Source organism: Euwallacea similis, chromosome 9, assembly GCF_039881205.1.
Source record: "Euwallacea similis isolate ESF13 chromosome 9, ESF131.1, whole genome shotgun sequence".
NCBI lineage: Eukaryota > Metazoa > Arthropoda > Insecta > Coleoptera > Curculionidae > Euwallacea > Euwallacea similis.
This window is the reverse complement of record NC_089617.1, coordinates 4,943,200-4,965,205: the sequence shown is the minus strand read 5'-3', so window position 1 is coordinate 4,965,205 and position 22,006 is coordinate 4,943,200. Positions and strand designations below refer to the sequence as shown.

Here is a 22,006-nt window from a genome sequence, read left to right as displayed (position 1 = left end):
GTATTTAATTTAGCTTTTCTACAATAATTAGACATTTCAAACCACGCAAACGTCAATGTAACTACTTCTTTCTTTCATTCTTTTTGCTCTTTTTACAGCAAGTTAACTCGATGGTCCAACAAACGACGCACAGCATATAACCCAGTGTGAGAATCTGACACAAGAAAAGATCGCTCCCTGTATATTTCATCACGAAGTCTAAAACAAACAGAGGCATAAGCAAAATGGTTTTAGCGCAAAAATAATAGTGGGCGAAGACAATATTGAACCAGTAAGAACTTCCATTTGCACCTCTTGAACTTGACATTGAGGGCGGAACTACTTACCCATAAGCATCGACATTATTAAGATGACAAACCCGCCCACCACCATCGATAATGAGAAAGCTGTTGAAAATTTCGTAGGATATTCTTCCGCTAGAACCAATGGTATGGGGGTCATTATAAAGCATCTGAGGAAGCCCAGAACCCCCATAACCCCCAACTTCCACATGTAATCGTTTTTGAGGGCGAATGCTGCAAGATTTGACATGAAATCAAGGAAATAAAAATTTTAGTGGTGTTGCTCACCAATTCTGGTGATGGCCACAAGAGCTGCAGTCACCAAAAACAGTAGCCTGCTTCTGAAAGTTATAAAATAGGAGACGATGGTTAAGAGGATCCGGGAAAAAAGGTCGCAGCCGAAAAGAACTGCCAGCATAAATGCTATATCTTGAGAAGTGAATCCTTGATTAGTGAGGATCATGGGAACTATAGTGATGAAGTTGATATCTCCTATAAACGCAAGACCTAGTCCAAAGGTGATATTAAGATACTTTGGACTCTTTAGGAGATGGAAGTCCAAGGAGGAAGAATCATCCTTCTCATTTATTATATTCACCGAAGTGATGCAATCCCTAATTGAAATCACTGAGGACCTCTTTTGATGAGGAGTTACCTTCAAATGCTCCTCCATCAAAGGTTCCTCCACTGGGATCGCTGTAAGCATGGAATGCTGAAACGTTGCTGATAATATTGGGGGTCTGAATAATATTTACCAACACTGTTGATGGTGGTTATTGATAGCTTTTTCATGTGCGATTCAACTGGTTGAAGCACGGCTACTGCTGGAATGCAGAGGCCGCAGCAGGCTGCTATGAAAATTAAAGTCCCTCTGAAACAGTGATGGTTTTATTTGTTTATGAACATCCTATATACGGGTGCCAACAGTACTGAAGTATTTCTAGGATGCGTAGGAAGGTTCTCAGTATGATTTTATTATGAATTGAGGGTTAATTTTAGCCAAATTACTTTATGAAATCTAACCTGTATCCTATAGTCTCCATGCACCACGTGAGGAGGTGAGGAATCGCAATGTTAAATATCACCACTATAGTCTGAGTGGCACTCATCATCAGACTCATTTTCTTGTCGAAATAGGCGTTAAAGGCGGACATCATAGAGGGCAACAGAAGCCCAAAACCCACCCCTAAGAACCACAAAGCACTTATTTACCATCAGGTTACTTTTACCATAATGTCAGGAATTAATAGATGTTTTTTTAAATAATTTGGATGTGAATATTAAAATAATACAAGGTGTGGAAAAACTATAAGAAATATGTCTTCAGCTCATTTTGAGACAAAAAGTTCATATGAATATTATTTGGCAAACACCTTGTTAGGGAGAAACGAGGAGTTAAATTTTTAATGATCATATTCTTGTTTTTTTAATATTTCTTCCAGTTTTTGACACATTTAACTCAAGATTGAACCATCAATTATCTCCTTTATGGCACATTTGACTATAAGTGTGTTAAATGATCGTAAGTATTTGTAGAGTGGCATTTGTTTGATTTCCACAGAGTAATAAATATTCTTTTCGCCATTACATCAAGAATATATAGATTGCTGCTTTAATAAAAATTATTGTAATCATACAAAGTGTTAAAATTGCAGTAGAATTAGTACCTTGAAGTAGCCCAAAAAAGAGTACCATCTGCACTAGATTTTTCGCAAAAATCACTGCTACAGCACCCATAATGAACAAAATACTACCCAGAAAGCCCACTTTTCTGTAGGAGTATTTATTCAAGAGAACACCTGCCAACAGGCCAGTGAAAGAATTAATGGTGTTGTAGGATCCGGTGATCCAGGTAATGCCTTCAGCCTCATCCCCTAACTCTCTCAAAAACTTTCCGAAAATGAGACCAAAGCCCGCAATTGGTATCAAAGAGACCATCTACAAAATTTCTCTTTTCACCATTGAATCTTACCATATCAAAGAGATAGTGGGAGCTACCATGATAATGGTAGATGAGCCTGCTACCATGTATCCCCAACCTCCATCAGGGGCTTGCAACTTGTACAGAATTTGTCCATTGGGTGCAGATACTTTTTTGTTTTGGGGGTCCATGTCACTTATTTCTTTTCCGTCGCCAAGAAGACTATTCTATCACTTATCTTTTTAGATTGAACAATGGGTGAGTATAAATAATGAAATAAGTATGTTATCTTATTGTTATATATATCTTACTACGTGTCTGCATTATGTTTTAAGGCTTAATAAAATCTGTGCGAAGATAGTTTGATGACTGAATGGTTTTCTTAGGTTTAAGAACACATCTGCTTAATATTTAAACATTAAGTGTATGTGTAATAAAAGCTACAAAAATACACGTGTGAAATGCACTGATTTTCTTAGAGTTAGTAAGTAATGAAAATGATGAGCTTATTCACCAATGAAAACGACTACTGCATCACGCCCCGCCTCCAAGGAGCGTCTAAGGCCTCGAAGCCCTCCTGCCGGCTATGTCATCTGTCTCTTTCTCTCCCATTCCTCTCTTTCTCTCTCTCCTCCCCTTTCTCTTTCTCTCTCCTCCCCTCTCTCTCTCTCACCCCGTTTCGCCCTTTCTCGTTCTCTTTTGCTCTCTCTCCCTCTCTTTCTCTTTCATTCCTTTGTGTAGGAGAACCCAATAGAAGAAGACTTCGACATTGCGTCCTTTTCCTATGGATACTACACACTTTTTCTCTCCCTTATATGCATTTTAAAAATTGATGAATCTCTAATGTCACTTCTACTTTATCTTTCGCCTCTCGTCTTTGTTAACTCATGTATTATAATGAGCTCCCGTCATGAAATGGGGAAATTGAATTAACAAAAGTTTCCTTCCAGTCCCTGGAATTGAGAATTTTGAAGGCCATTTTAAGCGCCACTTCGTGCTCATAAAAAAAACCAGTACTTCAACTGTGCTTATGTAGCATAACCTTCTTAATACGGAGGCGGGATCATATAGTCGCCCAACCAATTAACGACCCCAATGCGTCCGCCTAGGTACACCAGGAGGTAACCAATAATATTCAAGAAGGCATTTGAATCAACAATCCAAGGCGTTTCTCAACATTGATTCACTTTGTAGATACATGTAATCAACAAGTAATGAAATTTAGGATTTCTGTTAATAGTACAAATAAAATCAAGAGAAAAAGATTATTGGTGGTATGTAAGACCGCGATTGAATGATTTAGTTCGGCAGAAAACGGAATTTGAAGGTATATTGCTTAAATGAAAGGAAGTTCGTCTCAGCTGAATCTCATAGAAAGTGAGTGTCTAATTAGTTCCATTAATAATGCTGTTGAAAGAACTAAACAGTCCCATAAACGTTGCTAAAACTGCTAGGAAAGCCTCATTATTTGTTTCTAACTGCATGTGCTTTTGCATAACCCTCATAAATCTGTTTTTATATGACAAAGTGTTTTTAACTATTTTTTCTTAATTGATACCTCAAATACCTCTTAATTTATTGAGGAATGTAATGTTAAAAGGAATGCATTATTTAACAGTTTTTCGCGAGATGGCATGTAAAATACGGCAGCATAAACTATTATCGCTAGATGGAGCCTGAGGTTACGTGGTGGTAGTAGCGACCTCTATGATCATACTGAGAGATTATCGTCGCTATCTTGAGCTTGTTTGCTCACATTGTTTTGTGATAATAGATGGTGACATTTGTCCCCCTAGTGGGATTTGGGATAATTTTCAACGACTTCTTGTCGGAGACTGGAGATGCCACTAGCGGCATTATTCTGATTTTCAGCACTTATAATACTCTAAGCTTTTTCATGGCTAACTAAAAATTTCTACAAATTCCTCTGTAATAATAACGACAATCAACAAAAGGAATCATTGCTAACATCCTCCTCAAAGAATGCTACTACTGCAAAGTATACCTAATCGGCGCCGTCATCAACCTTCTCGGAACCTTTGGTACCACCTTCCTCTCTCTAGCTTCATATTCACCTACAGCCTCCTCTAAGGAGTAGGCTTCGGTCTTCTCCTCCCCCCTTTCTTTTCAATCTTTAACGCTTATATCTTCAATCGCATGGCCCTCATAATAAGCATCAACTAAGCGGTGGTGATGGTGGGCTACATGGTAGCGCCATATACCAGCAGTTGAAGCATGAACCGGTAGAGCTATCGCGGCACTCTGCTGCTATTGGCTGGCCTCACCGCCTTCCTGGCTTTACAGCTAGTCGAGTAACATTTCAAGAAGGAGATGCGTGCGCAGGAAACCAATGAGTTGCCACTAATGAACAGTGTTTGGGAGTGTTTTAGAGGTGTCTCTCGATTTAGGGGGCGGCGGAAAAGCTCGGGTGAGTTATTGGAAGAAAGGGTAACGTCGCTTTAATGGATAAATGAAGAAAAATCCTTCTGGTGAGTTTATGTTGCGGTTAGTGTGAGTTAGTGCTAAATGCGAACTCAGGCAATCCTTCGGTCTGAACTTGTTGGCTGACGTGAAGTACCTCAATGTGGCTTAAGGGCTATCGCCGAGCTTTACTGCAAACGTGGTCTTTTTCCCTATAATCCTCTCAATAAAGTCCGAAGAAGGCTTCACTACTTCACAGGTAACAGCAATGATCGACGTCTTTTTTACTGCTGATTTGGTGACCAGGGTCATGCTCTCCGTTCTGGCAGCTTTCATCACCTCATGATCTTCACAGCCCCAACACTCAGCGCAGCTCCACGCCTTTGTAAGTCGTTATTTCCTAAAAAAACAGAGCGAAAACAATTTTTCTAAATTTTTAAAGCTTTTCCGGGTGCAAGGTTAAATAGCTTTAAGACCGATAAAGGTAGCCATAGGGCAGTGTTTTAAGGAATTGTTCCTTATGACTAGCAGATTCAAAATACTCAATAATATACAGGGTGTCTCATGGAAAAAAAAATCGCGTTTCCACTGCTTAAAGAAGATCAGAAGTCAAAGACTCCCATTAAAACGCACAAAAAAGAATCTTATTAATCTAAAAATTGCTTGAAAACCAATAGAGATAGGTATTGGAACATTTATAGCCAAATTAACCCTAATGAGCACCAAATTTTAAAAAATGCTTAACACAAACCACTTCTATAAGGAAAAGTTGAGTTTTAACACCTCGAACTTCACTAAAATCGAACCAACTTTTCTTCCACCGGCAATACCGCTCAACAACAGCTACAGCTACAAACAAGCGGTCCTAGCGCTGATGGGGTACGCTAAAGCTTTGTGTAATCTCCCCAAACACTAGTCATGTCACATAACTACCCTTACCAATGTGAGGCGGCTTACTCGATTTACATGGTGGTTAACGGCGTGATCACTTTGATAAGTGAGTATTGGCCAACGAAGCACGGGGCCTGGTCAAGGGAGTGGCCTTTTAGGCCGCACTAAGGCGGTCACCAAAAGCGATGAGTGGGCGTGTCATATTCTAACTGCCGCATTTGTGCTGGAAGCGGTCAAATGGGGGGCGGGGCTAATTTGGGCTGGGAGAAGGAAACGAGATAATGGTACTGTTAATGTGGTGCAGTAACACAGACAAAGCAAATTATTGTTTTATTTGGTTCGACAAAATCAAAAGTTTGCCCACCAGAATAATGGAAAATCTTTGCTCTTCGGCTAGACCTTGCCAGAGCTCCGTTTTGGCTTCCTCGTTACATAAACAGGAAGCCAAAAACTGCCGGTCAAACTTTCCCGTTTCTCTGGAACTTTGAGGTAAACAGGAAGCCGCTCTATGAGCCAAAAACATGAGAGAGCTGGCTCTATATTTCTTATTATCCTGTAAAATCGTTGGCACTTGTGCCGCCACTCCATCGCGCCTTCTCGATTCCCTCCTTTTCCAGATAAAGGGCAAAGAAGTGGAATCATCAAGTGGTCCCGGCACCCTCGCTTTTGTTCCACTTTTTCCTTTGTTTTCAATGTCTGGGATACATCGAGTCTACTGACCTTAAGCTTCTAGAAAGGGAGGAAATTCAAATTCGGTGTAATAAGAAATACTTAATCCAGAAAGTTTCGGCAGGGCCAATTTCCCTGGAAATTACTTCGAAAACTCCATTTTGAAGTCTCGTTTGTTCCTGTCCGACTTTCGAAGGGAAAACATATTAAATACATGTGTATATTCATATCAGTGGCGTGCGAGATTTAACACATAAAAAAAATACAGCAGAAACCGCGTTTTAAATTCAGCACTTTTATGATTCCTTTGTAATGAAATCAATGGGCAAGTAAATGCATAACTCTTGATACGCCCCTGTTTAACATAGAAGTACCCACTTTTGATATGCACTTATTCTCGCATAGCTATCAAGTTTTTCTATATACAAGGTGATGGAAACTCGGTGTGCTTTAATTTCGAACGAGCACATTTTTCCTTTAGTTTTCTTCCATGAGTAGATTTAGTAGTTTTATATATTTCTTTGTGCCTGATTTCCTCGCTACGTTACGTCTCTGATCTGTGTAAGGAAACGAAAATATCATCGAGTTTATTCAGAATTCTTGTGGAGCGAAGCTGTTGACGCACAGTGGCGGCCCTGACTTTTGGTAACTATAAGTTGCATGAATTTTTCCCAATTCACGCTTGATGTCACGCCTCTGACTTCAATTTTATTTGTTAATTTGGCAGATTATTTAGTTAAAAATTAATGCTAAAAGTTGGCTAAAATCGAACAAGATATTCTACTTATTTTTAAAGATTGATTTAAAAAAATATATATTCGTTTATTCAACATAGATTTGGTAGCTACTGTAGGCACTGTACACCTGGGCTACACCATTGTTTATGAACGTATGCTACTGCTAACTTGGCAGATTTTTGAGGATCTTTAGGGTTCAAAATTCGCCTAAATTCAATTGAAATTTTGAAATATTTTTAAACCAACAATTTTTCGAATTTTATCCGCTTCGTTAAGCTGACTTTTTTAACATTTATAAGTAGTCCAGATCCGAGCTTGCTACGCCACTGTTCATTAACGTAGACAATTGCCAATTTGGCAGGTTATTTGAAACTCTTAGGGCTAACAGTTGGCCGAAAATCACTAGAATATGAAGAGTGTTTCTGGACATATAATAGAATTTTCCAAATTTTGATTGTTTCTATAAGATAGATTTATTAACAGTTGTAGATGCTTTAGATCCGAACTTGCTACGCCACTGTTTCTGAACCGAAGCAGTTGCCAAATTGACAGGTTATTTAGGGTCTTTCAGCTAAGCGTTGGTCAAAATTTAAAAAGAAACTTCATTGATTTTTGAAGATAGAATTTTTAAAAATGTTTTCATTTCTTGAAGTACACCTGTGATTAATTCCGTTCATTTCTTTACATCAGCGTAATCAGTGGCGTGCAACTCATGTTTTCGCGCATGACTTCACAGGAGGAGCAAAACCTTGAAAAACGATCTCAGAAGAGGAAAAGTCAGTGGCGTCATTAATTATGTTTATGTTGCTATAAATATTTCTGGGTAAGATCATAGGCGTAGCTTACATACACAACCTCGCCTGTAGCCTGCATTATGTAGCAATTCGAGCTTGCCAGGGTGCGCAAAGGAGCATATTAAAAAACTTCGTCTATAGGGCCCAACAAAAGGGTCTTTGAGGAACTTTCCAGGCACAAAATGATTTTTTTTTATCGCGCAGAGGTGCGAGTAAAGTCTGCAATATCCGCGTCCATAATTAAAACTTTCAGGAGGTAAACAGTTCGGAATAAATGGAAAAATGAAGCCCTGATTAAACTCTCTAGCAGTTTACTCACATACAAGTCATCTCACACACAAACTCAACCCTTAACGCTCAAAATCTCCCTTATCTGCTGCGTGAGCCATTCCACGCCCTCCTGCAGCCCCTCCCCGGTTAAAGCATTGCTGGCCGATATATGCCAAGGCTTGTCCATGATCTTGTCCAGCCCTAAAGTCCCTTAAAATGATTAAATCGCCCACGAGGGCCTAACTCACCTGCCAAACCTAAAGCAGCGGCTATCTTGACGCTGCTGAGGGCATCTTTGCAGTCCATCTTGTTGGTGAAGAACAAGATGGGCAGTTTCTTTTTGGAGATGTCTGGATGCTGTAAAAGGAGGTCCAGTTCCTCCTTGACCACCACCAATCGCAGCCGATCACTGCTGTCGATCACGAAGATGATTCCGTGGCAGTCTTTGTAGTAGTGTTCCCAGAGGTCCCTATACCGGCCATGGCCGGACATGTCAAAGGCCGTAAATGCTAGATTTTGGTCTGGAGAATATTGTTTTTATATAACTTTTCCTGGATGGAAATTTATCAGGAAATTCTATTTATTTATAAGAGATCTCTGTACATAGTGCCGTACATTCAACCATGTATTCTAGACCCTAAAATATGACGAAAACTATATAAACATATTTCGATATACAGAATGTAAAAGGTCGATTTCTGAGGATGGTTTTCTATTTATATATTTGGAAATGTTTCGAGATAAATTAAAGAAATTTCGTACTTTATTATTACTTTTCGTGCTCTTTCTGAATCTTTGTAAAGAAATAGCCACATTTTTCCAGGGACGGTCAATACAAGGAGGAAGTACTTAAAAAGTATCTAAACTTTTTTGTACTTAACTTTATGGACGATTTTATAGAAAAAATATTAAATTTGAAGGTTTTTAGATAAAAAAGGTATTCTTGTTGAAAATCAAAATATCCAATAGTTTTCGAAAAAGTTGAGATTTAACAAAATGGTGGATTTTATTAAATAAACATCAAATTTAAAACCCAGTTGGCCTTGAAATGAAACAAAAAATATTTTTGACATTTCCGTACGTGACAGCACTTATTAATAAAGTCTGGTAGTTTTTCGTTACTACCGGAACAATGTCTAATTATAATTATTGTGAAAGAAAATTGATAAAAAGGTTTTAAATCTGATGTATAATTAAATCCACTGATTTGTTAAATCTCAATTTTCTTGAAACTCGTGGAGATTTCGGCTTTCAACAACAGTACTTTTTTTATGTAAAAATCCTAAAATTTAATATTGTTCTTATAAAATCGTCAATAAAATTGGGTACAAAAAGGTGTAGCTACTTTTTACAAACTACCCCTCTATATTACCAGCCCGTGAAAAAATGTGTCGATTTCTCTATAGAGATTCAGAAAGAGCACAAAAAGTTATGATAAAGTAAAAAATTTCATTAATTTCTCTCGAAACATTTCGAAAATGTTATTAAAAAACCATCCTCAGAAACCAACATTTCACACCCTGTATATCGAAAACGCAGCACCTTTCGATATATACAGGGTGTAACTTAAGTGATGTCATTAATTTTAAGGGGTGATTCCTTGTCATATTTTATGAAAAAATGTTCATATAAATATGTGCCCCAACTTACACCATTTTCGAGGTACAGGGTGTCAAAATTTTATTAAAAAATCGATTTTTTAATAATTATTTAAAAAAACTTTGCTGATTTTGATGAAGCTTGGCATGTTTATTAGCATTAATAGGGGACTACGTTTGATGTTATTACATTTTAAATAATAATTCCAGTGGCGTCGCAAATGGTTACCTGATTGATATTTATGGTGTGATTATTGTACGCCACCGTTTTTTTTCAATTTGATATTTGTATCAGATCAAATAATTAAAAATACAACTTTCTTGTCCTTTGACTTTTTTGGTGACTTAATTTTTGGGAAAAAAATAAAAACTTACTTGACTTTGAAATCACACCATAAACATCAATCAGGTAACCATTTGCGACGCCACTGGAATTATTACTTAAAATGTAATAACATCAAACGTAGCCCCTTATTAATGCTAACAATTATGCCAAGTTTCATCAAAATCGGCGCAAAGCTTTTTGAATAATTAATAAAAAAATCGATTTTTTAATAAAACTTTGACACTATGTATCTAAAAAGAATGCAAGTTAGAACACATTTTTAAATGAATATTTTTTCATAAAATATAACAAGGAATCACCTCTTAAAATTAATGTCATCACTTAAGTTACACCCTGTATATATATACAAGAAGTTTTCGTCATATTTTCACGTCTAGAATATGTAGTTAAATTTGTGGCATCATGTTCAAAGACGCTTTGTACATTACGGTACATGGCTTTCGCAATAAGTGTATTTATTCAATATCGAGCATGAGACGCCACTGTTTTGTGAGTTATGTGCTCTTCAATTTGAAGGGACGTTTAGGAGATTTGAGGCTAAAAATTGGCCAAAACTCAACGTGAAATTTTCTTTATTATTGGAGATACAGATTTCCAAAATTTTTGGTAGTCACGTCCTTAGCACGTCCCTGCTTAAGGACTTATGCATTTACCAATTTTACAGGTTATTTAGGACCCTTAAAACATATTTTTTTAATTCCGAGACAAAAATCCTTACTCTGAAATTTCTCCACACTAAACCCAACAGTGGGGACAATGTCTGCTACCTTGTCATCTTCGCTCTTAAAGCTGTTGACCACCGTGGTTTTGCCACTATTGTTTAACCCCACCACCAACACATTCACCTCCTTTTTTCGTACCCCCAAGAAGGTGGCTAGTTTCTGAAACAGCCCCATAATCAAGGTAAACTACCCGCATTCTTGCGGAAAGTTCATTGAGCAATGTTTTGGTTTACGCTCTCTGTGTATACATAGCGGTTGCCATGGTGGCTTTGGATCGATAGATTGGGCCACTATGTAGGCTGACAGTTGATGCTTCGTCTTGGGAGTCTTTGGGCCGATTTGGATACGTCAGAAACCACCTTTAAGGGTAGTAAGAGGGGAGAAAGAAATGTACTTGATGCGACAAAATAAGTAGCTCCACCACTGGAGATTTGTAGCGACGTTTACGTAGACTTTTCCATAGTCTACTTTTTGACATAAAATCCATAGGCGTACTACCTTCCTTTTGAATACATGAAATAAAACGCAAAAAGACAAGAGCCTAACGATTTATTTGACCTCTTTATCTCCGCCCCACTTCTTGAAAAACGTCAATTCGCACGTCCATGACACCACGCACACTATATAGGCCAAAGTGAGCACGTGACATACCATGACATCGCTGTGCGTGACTGACTTCACGTAACCTGAAAACCACGGCTCCAGTAAACCACACTCTTAATCCCTTCTCTGAATGCTAATTCAACATCAATGGTTGCGCTTGTGACAGTGACATTGCTGTCACTTAGACAAAGTTGTCAACTCACTCATCAAAGGTCCATACACCAAGCTGATAACTCCGTTGACAGCCATAAAAAGCGAGTACGCAGTCGCAAACTGGTCCTGGTATTCCTCGGAGAAGACCAGTGGTAATGGGGTTTGAATGAAACACCTGAGGAATCCTAATATTGCCAGCAACATCATCTTCCACATGTACGTGTCATTGAACACTAGACCTGTTGCAAGGGTTAGTAGTTTTTAATAAAACGGGGACGTACTGACCAGTCCTGGCGATGACGATCAATGCGCAGGTGACCAAAATCAGCATTCTGCTTCGCAATTTCACCATTGTAGTGACGATGGTTAACAGGCACCTAGCAACTAGATCTGAGGCGAAAAAGACGGCCATCATGTTGGCGATTTCATAGGACTGGAAGCCGAGATTGCCCAGCATTAAAGGCATTATGGAAATGAAGGCCATGTCTCCCGTAAAGGCCAGCCCTAATCCTATGCTGATGTTGAGGTACTTCGAGTTCTTAAGTAGGGACATGTCCATGGATTCGAACAAAGATGTCCTGTGATGTCAGATCAATGAAGCCTTATTTTGAATGAACGACTACCGCTTACCAAAAACCAACATCTTCTTCTTGATGGAGCTCATTGACTGTAGTGACAGACGTCATTTGGTCTCCCAAAGAAATCACAGATTTTCTAGGTCTGTAATGGTACCCCACAGAATGCAAGTTCTTCTGACTGGCCTCCACTAGCGGCTCTACCTGGTGCTTTAGCTCCACACCACCCTCCGCTGCGACCATAAATGCATGGATTAGTTCTACTAGCCATGAGCGAATTTCGCATTTTATCTATCAGATAGAATAACTCACCATCAGTACTCTTGACAGTGTTAATTGTCTTCAGGTAAGGTGTGACAGGTAATAAAGTTGCGCACGCAGGAAACATTAGCAAGCTCATGACGGCCAAGCTAATCAGAGTGCCGGTAAATCCGATGCTGTTCATGCTCCAGGCGGCCAGTTGTGGCACTATCATATTGAAGGCGATCGTCAGAGCTTGACATATGCTCATCATGACCGCCATCTTGCGGTCAAAGAAGGCGTTGAAGGCGGACAATGAAGCCGGCATGAGGAGGCCGAACCCGATGCCTACCAGAAAAAATATTAATGCAAGAGAACTTCTACACCACTACACGTTTCCTCGATTTGAGTTTTATGCCTACTCAATATTTAATAAAGTTAGTAAGTAAGTTTTACAGAAATCGATACCGTACAGACACCTAGAGTAAGTCGTTAAAAGTTGTCATTAATTTTTTAATACAAAATAAGTGGTACGTCAATGATTTTAGTCTCTTTCCCGCCTCTGCACAACTCCATTTATCATCTCACCTTGTATAATTCCAAAAGACGCAATCAGGTGGAACAAATTTCGGCTAAATATTAGCCCTACAGCCCCAATGAGATAGAAAATGGACCCCATTAACCCTACCTTCCTGTAGGAAAATTTGTTAAGCAGCCCATTGGCCAACAGCCCTAAAAATCCTTCTGATTGGCCTGACAAGAGAACCATTGTGTATACCTACCAGTAAAGGAATATACAGTGGTAAAAACCCCATTGCTAATGGTAGTCCCAGTGGTTTCATCCCCTAGAGAACGCAAAAACTCCCCGTAAATGAGTCCAAACGCCGCTACTGGGATGGCGGTCACTGTCTAAAGAAAATAACCCTTTAGAGCGAGCTGTAAGGCTTTTAGGAGTCCTACATACGAATATAACAAACGTAGCCCCTACTATGACGTATCCCCAGCCCCCGTCAGGGGCTACCAAAAGTTCTTCCTCAGTGGATTTTGTCTTAGCCCCCATGATCACCGAATTTAGTCGCTATAGACTTTCGAGGTCACTGTAGTTTGCTGGTGCAGTGGCCAGTAGCATCAAGAGATAAAGATAAATGTTATCTTAACTTCTAAGTAAATGTTTTTCGGCAAATAAAGAGCAAAAGACAATGATGTTTAATTCCCAATCAGTGTTTGATTTAGAGTTCAAACGGGGACATAATTAGAAAATCGGGCAGTGCCGGAGTAAAACTACGAAAACGTGATTTGGAAAATTTTGTTCACCAATTGCGTATATTACTCATAAAACGAGACCAACCCAGAATTTATTTTAACTATATAAATATTGGTTTGAAAATTTTAAATATATTTTAATTCTGCTTAATATTTGATAAATATGACGTCACTGAGCCAACACTTTCGAAGTTTGACATTTTTCAACATGTTAAAACCCTTAGATACACTTAAAAGGTTTTTTAAAAAGATTCAAATAATATCTAATATGGGCATAAACACTGCTCCCTGCTAAACATATTGCATATGCTTTTCAAAAGAATATTTAAGGTAGGTTTTAGATGTTTTAAATGGCATTGAAAAAATTAAATGTATTTTAATAAAGGGAAAAATACAACAATTTGATTTCACGAGTTTAATAACACCTCCTAAATATATTTTGTATTTTTGAGACCATCTATTTGCTTTTTAAATGTGATTTACAAATATTTAAATTATTTTTAATTAAAGCGAAAAAAGTTGTATATGTTAAAAAAGTGTCTCATGAAAAATGAAAAGATTTAACAGTTTCAAAATGTTCCAAACTGTATTTAAAAATTTTAAATATATTTTAATCGCATCCGAAACGGCTTAAATATGTATATTTTTTCATGTTTGGGAACATTTGAATAAACTTTAAATGCATTTTTTAAACAGTTTAAATCGATTGAATTTATAATTAAAATTGTATTATATGTGTATGGAGCGATGAAAATATGTATATGATAAATTTTCCGAATGTTTAATTGTGATTAAAAACATTTTAAATGTTCTTAAGATCGCAGGGTTAGCGCTCCGATATGATAAATTTAAATAAAAGCAATAATTTCATTTAGTTTCCAAATTTGACCAATTTGATGAAATGACTTTTAGTAACAATCAATATCTCCTTAAACTAAGTCTCGCCTTAAGGTATATTTAAATCTCGGTTGAAAAACATTTAAAGACCTTATTAGAATATAAATATTTTTAAAAAATAGAGTGTGTATACATATAAAATTTGGCAATTTTAACAATTTTCAGTTAATAATTAAATTTCAATTAAAGACAGCACTTTCAACTAGAGAAAAATGCGTAGCTGCTTTATTTGTTGAGGTGCGATTTTTCAAATTTTTCATAGTAAATTAAATATAGTTACGGAAAAAAGTAGAAACCCGGCCCTGTAACTGCATCCTGAATGGACCCAATCCGCTCCTCCCTTCGAGTACTACGCGTCCATGGCAACGTGACGTCACCCACCCACTGGGCCCCCTGCGTCCCGACGCTGCATCTCATCTAGTCGCTCTAGAAATTAGGCCAAAGCCCCGTTGATTACCGGAATCCGCTCTAATCGATTCTCGATTGTTTTAAATTTGAAACGTGACTGAACTGCCGCATAGGATGACAGCTGTCAACGTCAACCACTTGTGCACAACTTGCAAATTAATGGTGTGTTTACAAGGGAGAGAGAGTGGCGTAAATTGGTGTCTACACCGGATGTAGGAATAGTTTACTTGAGTGCTGTAAATCAAAACAAAATGTAAAACGGCTCGTAAATATGTGCATGTACCCTCTCGGCTGGGAATTTTCATTAGGGCGCTGACAAGCCAAATTCCTACACAATTTAGTGCTTTTAGGGACCAGTTTAGTTTATTTTATTTTTGAGAAGTCAGAAAGGTCTTTGAACTCACTTTAACAAATATTTGGCAACTGCGCTCAACGAGCTCCTTGGGACGATTATTTTCCAATTTCCGAGATCGATGAAAAATGTAATAAAATCTAGGGGCCAAAAAAAATTTTCAGTGAATTTTTTAGACAAAATTTTCCCAAACCTTCATATTTTAGGGATTTTGTGGATTCTATTTATTGCACAGGTTGCATTAATGCCTTGCAACGCATGTCAATGTCAAAATTTGCCAAAGGCTAAAAAATTTAACGCTTTTAACGTCAAAATCAAATAGGTTCAAATCTAGAGATGTAACAGGCCATTGACGCACAAACAATGGAGTGAAACAATGGGGTTAAAAGATTGCGACGTCTTTATGCATACAACGATAAATCACGGGGTAATATCGCAAAGGCCCGTTTGCATGAAAGATGCATCGCATTGCAGATTTATATACGGATATTTCACAGTTATGCGAGACAATTTCTGGGGTAGTATGGAGATCAGGGGATAACCTTTGGGGATGAGTTCGCCTGGAAGCTACTTTCATGCTTTGGAATGTACTTAGAACTATTTATTGGAATTATATTCACGAAATACCAATGAAGTGAACTATGCGAAAGTATCTCTTAGGCGGCAACAACAAGTGAGTTTCAAGTCTGGATCTCGTACGCCCCTTACTACTACTATGAACAAAGTTCAAAAGGTGAAGCGTGTCGTAGTGGAGTGTGTGTAACTCCCTCGGAAGTGGGTCAATAAATAATCATCTGGCAAAAGTTCAAAACCGATTTTAGCACCTCTCCGATCGATGTTGCTCCCCTGCTTCACATTTCGGATTGGCAGCGTAAATTATGCATACTACAGATGGAAATCAATTTCGCTTTAATGTATCTGACCCACTTCAGGGGAGGCCCAGAAGTCGGAATCTGATGTTGATGACGTCGGAGGGTCGGCAGGGGCGGGGAATATATCACGCACCACCTAGAACCTCATATTGTCACTTGTCATTAGTTACACTCACCCCTGAAGTACGTTCAGGAAGTATCCCCCGAGAGTGCTCTGAGTGTTTACTTTTAGAGCTGTGGCGTCATTATCGATATTATTTTTCTATTTACTTCCCAAGCGCGTAATGCAAAATTTAGCCAAATCCCAGGGCTGGAAGCTGCAGGGAGTTTATTATTTTAAAACGTACACGTGTGCCCTAAGCGCTGCATCTCATCCAATCACTTATCTATAAGGGGCGCGCTTATTCTTTCTCTCTTTTGTTCTGTCATCCTACCCCAACAAACACCTGCTCATCCTTCTGCCTATCGGCCTGGAGTTGGTGGAGTGGGTGCGCACACAGAGGCGGATTAAGCCCCTGCAAGCGTGAATTTTGTTGCAGCCATCGACACCCTAGACGCGGGCTTGGTACGCCACTGTTTATTGACCGATTCAGTCGAAAATTAATAGATTATTAGGGACCCAACGAGACAAAATCTGATAAAAAAAAAACAGTAAAAGTTTCTGATATTTATGGGCATAAAATTTGTCTAGATTTGATTTAACCCGAATGGTATGGCACCCATTGGCGTTCAGACCCCGGCTGGGTACGCCGCTGTTATCTGCGAAAAAAAAGAGGCCCACCACCCAACCTTCGTACAGTGACATGGGCCGACTCCGGCTCTGGCATCATCATCGGGCATTCGCCGACGGTCTGGATGACTCTTCTTCGCAGGATCCAGTCGGTCTGCGATTCCCGTGGCCTCAGCATCCAGACCGGGATGCAGTTCGCGTTTTCGGTCGTGATCTAAGAACATGAAGGGGACATGAAGAGCTTCGCGGGATGCTCCTGGATTCTGCAGTTTGGGGTGCTGTGGACTATTTTCAGTACAGGTGGGCCCTCCTTTTCACGCATAAAGCGCTGGAGTCTCTAGGTTAAGCTTACGGATTTATTTGGGGGATAGTTGGGTCCACGTGAGTGGAGTTGCACGTGAGAGGGTGAGGAGTAGTTGGGATGGAGGTGGGGAAGGTGGAACATGGAGTAAAATTGGTCCGAGTAGTTAAGGTTTAATAACTGTAACTTATTAACAAAGAAATTAGAGTACTCCATTACTGAGTTGTCCAGAATGCTTTTGCCAGTGATAACATCAAATTTCATTGAAATATTTCTTCGATTTGGGGAGGCAGAATTTTTCATGTCCAGCTTTGTATATGGAGAATAAATGTGAAGATTCTAGTCCCGGGCTTGGTGCGCCACTGCCAATTATGCGATTAGATTCGAAATTTTACAGATTGTTGAGGATACTTACACAAGTAATGTCACTAAATTTTATTGAAATATTCTCCCTATTTTAGGAGATAGAATTTTTTAAAGTCCAATTTTGCATTTAAGCAGAAAACAACCGCGAGGATTTTGGACCTGGGTACTCCTCTGTTCATTATGTGATCCGATTGAAAATTTTACAGATTACTGTGGATACTTGTGTCAATGATATCACTAAATTCTTGAGATATTCCCTATAACACCCCGATCTGAAATTTTTAGAAATTTAATTTAGGAATGGAAAACAAGTGTGAGAAATTTAGAGCCTGGTTTGGTACACCACTGATAGTTGTGCGATCCGATTAAAAATGTCGCAGATTACTGAGGAGACTCGTGCCAATAACGTCACCAACATTCATTCAAATATTCTTTCTATTTCATGAGCTAGAATTTTCCGAAATACAGTTTCGCATGTAGAGAATACATGTGAGAGGCTTCTCGACCAAACGCTGGCCCGCAAACACGGCACTGTTAATCATGCGATTCAACCAAAAATTTCATAAATTACTGAAGGTATTTGTGCAAGTACTGTTACCAAATTTCGTTGAAATACTCTCCTCAGTTTGGGAATTAGACTTTTTCAAAATCGAATTTTTTACATGGAGAAAAAGCTTGAGGTTTTGGAGCCGAGTTGGTACGCCACTGCTAGTAGAGAGACTCGGTCGAAAATTTTACACCATTACTTTAGGTACTTGTGCCAATAATTTCACCAAATTTCACTGAAATCTCCTTTCTATTTCGAGAGTTTTTTTCATCGAAATGTTCTTTGTGTCCCATAAATCAATTTCTGAATACATTGATTTCAATTGAAAAAATATCGATACGTCACTGATTTTTGCCATTAAAATGGCAAAATCATCTAGTGACGTAAGCACACGTCGTTCACTTTATGAGGCCTATTTCATATTAAATTATAATCCCGAAAATTTGCACCTAGTGTGATTTCTCTAAATTATTGCCAATCAAAGCTGCATGTGCACCATACATGAAACACTGAATATGTCCGTTTTTGTCTAAATTAACGCATGAGAAAAAACGAAACTTGCTTCGCTTAGTAACAATTTATCCATACTGAACATTTCAACAATTTTATTATACATATATTATACAATATTCCCGCGAAAAAATGTCAGTGGCGTACCACTTTTTCGTAAATAATATCGAAATGCACGTATGCAGGGACGCCACAGGTTGAGCAATACAATTACTTTTCTTCTTGAAATACAGGGTTTTATGTCCTATTAATATCTAAAGTACTTTCTGAGAAATTTAAAAATTACGATTAAAAAAGAGAAATTCGACACTCTGTAGTTAAAAATTTTGGGTCGTTGCAGACATACGTTCAAAGAAATTTTTCTTCATAATACGATCGGAGGAATCATACCCTGAAATATTGGCACGATATTAAGGAGCACCCTGCACATTTAAAAATCCCAATCCGGTTGTCTCACGCTAAATTGGCGTTGCCACAATTCTGTCTTGCCTCTGCAATACTCTGCTACGTCACCGAGTATGCTCTTTTCCGGAAGCTCATTAAGAATTTTCCAGTTTATGGACGTATTTTGAAATTCCTCCCGGCGCTAATTTAAAGACAATTTTTTTTCTGAATGTCTTAAGGCCCCTCTGGGGCTCCGATGTCCGCATCAGCATTCAAAGCTCCTCTCGAAATTGACAAGCACGGAAGAAAACATCAAGAGCTCCACCTGGCTCCGCTCAATAATCACGTCCGCCGTGCCGACGCATAATTCCAGAAACCCCCGTTCTCCTCTTTTCCAACTTTTAACGAGATTTTTAGGGCTGCAAAGCTCTTCCAACACATCATTTAGTCCCTCTTTGTCTTGGGTGAATGGTGCGCGTCCCGGGGGGATGAAAAACGGCCCATGAAATATTCATTTGTCATATAAGAGTGGGTGTGTCCACCTGCCCGCTCCTACTAGAAGTTGAAGCTCATTAAGGGGCGCTTTTTGTTTTTTTTTGAGGCCTTTGAGTTTGGCCGTTCGGTTGTTCGGTTTTCGGGGTTATATTGTCCGAATAAGGAAAATTCTGAAAGGTGAAGTATTCGTGAGAATGCCTATGGTTGAAACTGGGTTAGGCCGCCACAGATTTGGGGGTTGCCCTTAATTAAACGACCAACTATCCTAGGCTTTTGAAGCGCTCAAAACTGACTTTCAACGTAAGATTCAGTGGTATGACAGACGCTCTCTGCATTGGAATAATTTTTAAAAAACTCAGTGAGCTTCCGATTTGTTTGTGACAGTTAATTTGGAAACTTTCAGCAGCACACCACTGGATATCATGGAACGAAATTGGCTCGTTACGCTCAAAAGTGTACTTTAACGTAAGTTCCAGTGGCGTAGCAAGAGCGTTTCGCCCCCTTTTAATTTAAAATAATTTTTAAATGCCTGAGGTGAATTTTCTTCAAATTCGACCGAATTTGGAATCTGTGATCCTTGTTGTAGAGACACTGCCTGCCACACATGCGTTAAAAACCCCATTTAAAATAACAAGCAATGTTGCTTCAACAACGAGCGTAAGAAAATCCCTGGCTTAAGTACTTACGCCACTGGACTTCACCTACCTAAACAACATTTTTTTAAAATAAAACTAATCAATACTGTCCGTCTCCATTAAAATCAATGGCGCAGTAATATCACTTCAAATAATTTCTAAAAGACTCCAGTAAGCAGCAAATATGGTATTAGCAGTACCTAATTTGAAGCTTGCCACGGTACGTCACTGGACTTCACTCACCTAGAAGACAGATTTCTGTGTATGTTTGATATTCTCAAAATTACATTTAACATAAAAACAGTGGCGTAACAAGCGGCGTTTTAATTTAAATAATTTTTTTATCCAGTGTCAGTCCAGGCTTTTATGCGTCAAACGAATGGAAGAACCACAAATTAACTCAGGGAGTAGCACGATTTTTCAATGAAAACTGAAAACTTACAAGGTCCACCTCTGTTTGTTGTGGCTCTGAAGAAGCTGCATGGCGACTTAGGTCAGTCCTGCGATACTTAAAGGTGTATTATTGCTGTGTCAGATAAGGGTGATTGATACCAATAAAGGCTTATTCGAATTTAATCAAACTTGAAGCAGTTTGGAAGTTTGGGGCTTAATTGTTGTTATGAATTCCGGGAGAGACTTAAAGTGTCACGCGAAAGCTAATTGCTGCCGTTTGCATGCAAAGTTTGTTGTGTCGAGGCCTTTAGTATTATTTTTGGCGCTAAAGATGCGACCCGGGAAGAAGCTTTTTGCTCTAATTTGTAATTACGTTATTTTTCATTCAAATTTTCATCCGTTCAGGGTAAAAGTAGGTTCAATTTCAGAGGAAGAGCTAGGAGATCATAAACGAGGCGTGTCTTAAAGTGAGAGGGGCTTAAAATCCAAGGGGGCGTGTTCAATAATAAAGTTACAAGTTTTCAAACATGACGTCAAATAATGTCTTCCACCATAACAATCGATACGGAGAGAGGCTCCAGTACATAGTAGTATGTCTTAATGAGAGGAATGTACATGGTGGAGGATGGAGTTTAAATTCTCAAATGCTTTAAGGAGTGTCCATGAAATTTTTTTTAATTAAAAAAAAAAGAAGGGTGGATGATGTTAGATATAAGTAAATCCGTGAGGTTCTTAGTCTTTTAATCATCTTAGATAAGTGATGAGGGGAAGGGCGAAGCAAAGGGGGCGTGACCTAAGTAGTTGAAGGCTTGGCTTAAAATGAAGTACTGGGAGGGAGCTTTCCAGAGCAACAGATTTTGTGGAAATTTCAACAAATTTGGTGGAATTTTCAAAGTGTGATATTAAGTTACGAAAGATGAAGTTTCTATAATGAGTTCCTTAAGATTGAAAGGAGTTTCAGTAATTTTTATTTCAGCTGTGCGTTTCTGGACAAAAAGGTCAAGGAGAATTTTTTTTGTTAACCTCACCAAACACACTTCACTCCTGTTTGTGCCCTGACATTTACCTATTAATCCCTTACATATAGAGATTAAAGCTTCAATACAAACCATTTAAAGGGTTACGAGCACTTCAAGCTTGAGTATTTCAACACCAAATATCACTATTGCTCTTATTTGATTCTAATACACTTACATTATCAGTATTAGCTAAAGGAGAAATCACCGATATGGGGGTTGTTTCTAGGGTGCAGAAAGGGTGCTTTTACGTATATACAGGAAAAGAAAATTGGAATGTTGTCCGTGCTTCGACTGAGGAGCGTCCCAACCGGATGATATGTTATGAAACATGATAATGAACGTGATAGCACTACATAAAGGGCTCACATACATGGACCTCCTAATATCGACCAGGGCTTTCAGCCGTGTCTCACCCACACTAAGAGACTTTTATGGGTTATAGCTGAGAAAGGCGCTTGATTGGTTCAGCCTTATTTGATGCAAGCTCTGCTCAAAGTAAACGTATTAAAAGTCACGAACCACTCCAAAGTTCAGATTCTAATTAGAGGGTGTTCCAGATTCGTCGTTGCACTCGCTAATAAGGAATCCAGCCCTATTAGGGATATACCGGAGT

General features: G+C 38.7%; 4 protein-coding genes across 7 annotated transcripts in view; 1 reads left to right on the top strand and 3 right to left on the bottom strand.

Annotated features, from left to right (window-relative positions):
- Positions 1-18: 18 nt before the first annotated feature.
- On the bottom strand, positions 19-2,462 carry LOC136410802 (monocarboxylate transporter 7-like). The gene is made up of 7 exons (XM_066393143.1): positions 2,280-2,462; positions 1,949-2,219; positions 1,305-1,467; positions 1,037-1,152; positions 570-977; positions 327-515; positions 19-198 (listed from the first exon to the last, which is right to left on the bottom strand). Exons 1-7 carry the CDS (start codon positions 2,391-2,393, stop codon positions 62-64), a joined length of 1,398 nt encoding a protein of 465 aa, XP_066249240.1. The 5' UTR covers positions 2,394-2,462; the 3' UTR covers positions 19-61.
- A 5,299-nt stretch (positions 2,463-7,761) lies between these two features.
- Positions 7,762-11,003, bottom strand: Arl6 (ADP ribosylation factor-like 6). The gene is made up of 3 exons (XM_066393224.1): positions 10,647-11,003; positions 8,242-8,505; positions 7,762-8,185 (listed from the first exon to the last, which is right to left on the bottom strand). The coding sequence occupies exons 1-3, from the start codon at positions 10,822-10,824 to the stop codon at positions 8,058-8,060; spliced, it is 570 nt and encodes a 189-aa protein (XP_066249321.1). The 5' UTR covers positions 10,825-11,003; the 3' UTR covers positions 7,762-8,057.
- A 196-nt stretch (positions 11,004-11,199) lies between these two features.
- LOC136410730 (monocarboxylate transporter 7-like) lies at positions 11,200-13,376 on the bottom strand. The gene is made up of 8 exons (XM_066393025.1): positions 13,186-13,376; positions 13,004-13,130; positions 12,810-12,953; positions 12,294-12,569; positions 12,037-12,214; positions 11,692-11,984; positions 11,457-11,645; positions 11,200-11,336 (listed from the first exon to the last, which is right to left on the bottom strand). The coding sequence occupies exons 1-8, from the start codon at positions 13,279-13,281 to the stop codon at positions 11,200-11,202; spliced, it is 1,440 nt and encodes a 479-aa protein (XP_066249122.1). The 5' UTR covers positions 13,282-13,376.
- A 3,529-nt stretch (positions 13,377-16,905) lies between these two features.
- Dscam4 (Down syndrome cell adhesion molecule 4) overlaps positions 16,906-22,006 on the top strand; it is a 44,955-nt gene continuing 39,854 nt past the window's right edge. For all 4 annotated transcript variants that reach the window (XM_066393340.1, XM_066393338.1, XM_066393339.1 and 1 more), the window contains exon 1: positions 16,906-17,043. In XM_066393340.1, coding sequence (XP_066249437.1) covers positions 16,977-17,043 — 67 coding nt within the window. In that variant the 5' untranslated portion in view covers positions 16,906-16,976. The remainder of the gene's footprint in view (positions 17,044-22,006) is intronic.